The 4,158-nt window shown below is 33.1% G+C and overlaps 1 protein-coding gene across 2 annotated transcripts in view; it reads left to right on the forward strand.

The window, feature by feature from the left end:
* The first annotated feature begins 1,517 nt into the window (after window positions 1–1,517).
* The window catches only part of tomm20a (translocase of outer mitochondrial membrane 20), a 3,487-nt gene continuing 846 nt past the window's right edge, over window positions 1,518–4,158 (forward strand). The window contains exons 1-5 of one of the 2 annotated variants that reach the window (XM_016538434.1): window positions 1,518–1,742; window positions 2,242–2,288; window positions 3,462–3,543; window positions 3,634–3,776; window positions 3,874–4,109. In XM_016538434.1, coding sequence (XP_016393920.1) covers window positions 1,619–1,742; window positions 2,242–2,288; window positions 3,462–3,543; window positions 3,634–3,776; window positions 3,874–3,930 — 453 coding nt within the window. In that variant the 5' untranslated portion in view covers window positions 1,518–1,618 and the 3' untranslated portion in view covers window positions 3,931–4,109. Of the gene's footprint in view, window positions 1,743–2,241; window positions 2,289–3,461; window positions 3,544–3,633; window positions 3,777–3,873; window positions 4,110–4,158 lie in introns of those variants that run through there. The other variant, XM_016538435.1, reaches the window with a different exon arrangement.

Here is a 4,158-nt window from a genome sequence, read left to right on the forward strand (position 1 = left end):
GTTTCGTTCTTGCATAGAAGTTAGTTTTGATTCAGTTTTTCATACTTTTTCATTTTCGACATAATATAGTATTTCCGTTAAACTGTGCTTGTACTACGTTTTCTTTTCTTTTTATAATGTGTGTATTTTCCAGTCTGTACATGAACTGTAAAGTTTTATGGATCTTTACAAAAATGTCCAGAGACGTTTGTAAAGATGAGCGAGAGAGAGAGAGATTGTCAAAGCTTAACGGGAAGATCTATCATATTTATTAAGCGCATCAGAAGATGGACCGTGTGTAATTTATTGTACAAATGTAAGCAGAAAAGCCTTTGAAATAAATAAATGCCATAGTTTGTGACCGCGAATGTCCACTTTGGTTCATATCGAGAATCTTAAGGAACAAAGCCTTATATAATTAGAAAGTTTCAATATTTAGGGGAAAAAAAGCTTCTTGAAGCCTCTAACAATGCATAACAAAATAATAATAAAAAATAATAATATACACATTAATAGAAAACCTCTAAGTTCAGAATAGAAATGAGTACAATGGGTATTTTATATATATATATATATATATATATATATATATATACACACTACCAGAAACCATTATTTTATATTGTAATAACATTTTGCAAGATTACTGTTTTTTTTCTGTATTTCTGATCAAATAAATGCAGCCTTGATGAGCAGAAGACACTTCTTTAAAACACATTACAAATCTTACTGACCCCAAACTTCTGAACAGCAGTGTGTATATATACATATATATATATAGACAATCTCAGTCATACACATTTTGAAGTCAGTGACAAGTTTGTGATCAATAATATATATTCTCACTCTTAAAGTTTTGTATATCAACTTATGTATAATTTTAAAATAATAAAAATACATAACATTATATATATATATATATATATATATATACACACATTATTTTATTTTTCTACCTTGATCTGCTCTTTAGAATAAAAGATCGAGCCAGCCTGAATCTATTGAGTCTCATGAAGACATCTGTGCACTAATCAGCAGAATCAATTAAATCTGTTCATTCAAAAGATTAAAGCCTGTTTTATAAACAGAAATATTTCCAGGAATCGCTGTAAAAGCAATCATGAACACTGGAAACTTCATGGAAATTAATGGAAGTTCAAATGAAAAATTATTTTATTTATGTTTTATTTTCATAACACTAATAACTTATGTGCATGAAGATTTACCGAGAAGCATTAAACCATGTAGTAATGTTATTATCAGTGATTGCAGTGAAACTTACTGACAAAATGCTTTTATATGCAGTTCAAGTCCATTTCAGTCAAGTTCTTTAAATAATTTTTTCACTGTTTTTAACTGAATAAACATTAACATTGCACATGCACTGTCGTTCAATGCAAATATTGAATATTATACAATTGTGCATGCAAAAATAAATCAGAACAGGGAACATAGAAAGCAAATACAAAAATAAAAGCATTTTTCAGCCAATTTAGATGTTTTTAATCTTTCAGGCGTCTGCAGCGAACACTCCCAACAGTGCTTTCGTCATCAGAGGGGTCCTTCCGCCGCTCGGTGAGCACGTGTTCTTCAGGAGCGGCAGCGGCAGCGGCAGCAGATCTCCGGTAACGGCGCCTCGATGATGGGCGGCAAACCGAGCGCGATCGCCGCGGGCGTCTGCGGCGCGATCTTCATCGGGTACTGTATCTATTTCGACAGAAAACGACGCAGCGATCCGAGCTTCAAAACCAGACTGCGTGAACGTGAGTCATGTGATCGGCGAGACTAGTTCACAGATTACTAGTACGCTGGTTAGGTTTAATGCGGTCAGCTGGTGTTTAGATTATAACACGGTGTCTTGATCATAACTAGCAGGTCAGGCACGTTCAGATAAAAGACTGTATTTTTGACCCCCGGTGTGTTGCGCGTATGAATGATTCATTGAATCGGTTCGTTTGAATGACTCTGTCGAACGGTTCACCTGTGAGTCATAAGGTGATCATACTCTCATGATCGCATAGCTGTCTGATCAATCAATATGAGTGGCGCCACCAAGTGTAAATATCGCCTGATTTTAAGTGTAGTAGATGATGAAGAATCATATTGGCTGAATCGAATCAGTCTGGTGTCTTGGATTTTGTGCGTCTGATTCGAGATTTGAATCAGCTACTTGGATATATATATATGCATTACATATATAAATATAAAATGAATGAATGCAGAGATGTGTAGTTTGATGTGCTGTTTTCTTCTCTTTCTTAGGGAGGAAGAAGCAGAGAGCTGCTCAAAATAAATCTGGACTTGCTCAAGTAGGTCAAACATCTGATCACCTTTAGATGTTTATGAATCTTGTCATTATTATGGGAGATGTTCCTCTAGAGCAGGACACCACCGACCCCCAAATATGATCACCCTCGTGCTTTTTTTAAAAATTACATTGAAAAGAAAGCTATATGTTTTCATGTATAAAGGCCCACTTTATGCTATGAAAAATTAATATAAATGTGTGTGAAATATTCTTTAGAAAATATTTAGATTCTGTTATGTTGCATTATTATAAATGTTTCTATCACTATCGTACTTTACTGTAATTTTTAAGCATTTGTTTTATTTTAATTGTTCTTTATATAGTTAATTTTAAGCTATTTGTTTTGTTAGATCTTATTGTTTTTTATTCATTTTTTCATTTATTTTAATCAAATTTAGTTAGGTCTTATTGTTTATTATTTATTTTAATCAGTTTTATTGTATTAATGTTCTCATATTAATATTCTCATATTAATTTTTTCATTTATTTTAATCAAATTTAGTTAGATTTTTTGTTTCAATTTTTTGTTTAAATCATTTTATATTTTAATCATTTTATTTTTATTTTAATTAGATCTTATTTTTCATTATTTATTTATTCTAATCGGCTTTAATTTATTTTCTGATTTTAACAATTTTTCATTTATTTTAATCAAATTTAGTTAGGTCTTAATGTTTATTATTTATTTTAATCAGTTTTATTGTATTAATTTTCTCATATTAATTTTTCATTTATTTATCACATTTAGTTAGATTTTTTTATTTATTTCAATAATTATTCATTTAAATCATTTTATATTTTAATAATTTAGTTAGATCGTATTAATTTATTCTAATCAGTTTTTATTCATTTTCTGATTTTAATAATTTCATCTATTTTTTTTTAATCAAATTTAGTTAGTTGGATTTTATTTTTTTTAATCTGATCTCTTTTTTTTTTTTTACATTTATTTAAATATTTAATTTAATTGTAATATATTTTTAAAATCTAATTATTTAGTTTAACAGATCTTATTTTAATTTATTTTAAAATGTTTTACTCTGTTTAACTGTCCCGCAAACTCCCCAGCACTGCATTTCAGTCCTCGGACCTCAGTTTGAAAAGCCTCTCTAGAGCTTCATGAAGATGGTGAGCTTTGGCCATATGCAGCAGATTGTCAGTCTTTATCTTTCAGCTGCCAGATCTGAAAGATGCGGCAGCCGTGCAGAAGTTTTTCCTGGATGAGATTCAGCTGGGCGAGGAGCTGCTGGCACAGGGTGAGATGTTTGGCTCTGTTTGTTCTGCATGGGGTTTCTAGATCTACTGTGCCTGCCGTGAAGTGATAAATGCCCAAATGTGTTCCTCAGGAGACTATGAGAAGGGTGTTGATCACCTGACCAATGCCATCGCCGTCTGCGGCCAACCACAGCAGCTCCTGCAGGTGCTTCAGCAGACTCTGCCTCCACCCGTCTTCCAGATGCTGCTCACCAAACTACCAACCATCAGTCAGGTGAGCTCAAACTACATATCTGACCCTGGAGCACAAAACCAGTCATAAGGGTCAATTTCTCGAAATTGAGATTTATACATCAGCTTTTGTGCTCCAGGCTCACATATTAAACCCATCACTGACTGTCCACTGCATTCTCCAAAACCCCCCGTGAGCTGCGTGTAGCTTCTGGGACAAGAAGGAATGCAACAGAAAGCCAAGAACTTTCCAAAGCTACATGTCTTCGCAGTGACTATTAGCTATTTCACGTCTTGAACACTGACATAGCTGTCATTGACGTTACGCAGCACATGCTGTTCGTAGAGAACTCGTATTAAAGGAGCAGTTCACCCAAAAAAACCCAGATGTAGATGAGTTTGTCCAGATGTAGATGAGTTTGTCT

This window comes from Sinocyclocheilus rhinocerous, unplaced genomic scaffold, assembly GCF_001515625.1.
Source record: "Sinocyclocheilus rhinocerous isolate Xijiao unplaced genomic scaffold, SAMN03320098_v1.1 scaffold247, whole genome shotgun sequence".
NCBI lineage: Eukaryota > Metazoa > Chordata > Actinopteri > Cypriniformes > Cyprinidae > Sinocyclocheilus > Sinocyclocheilus rhinocerous.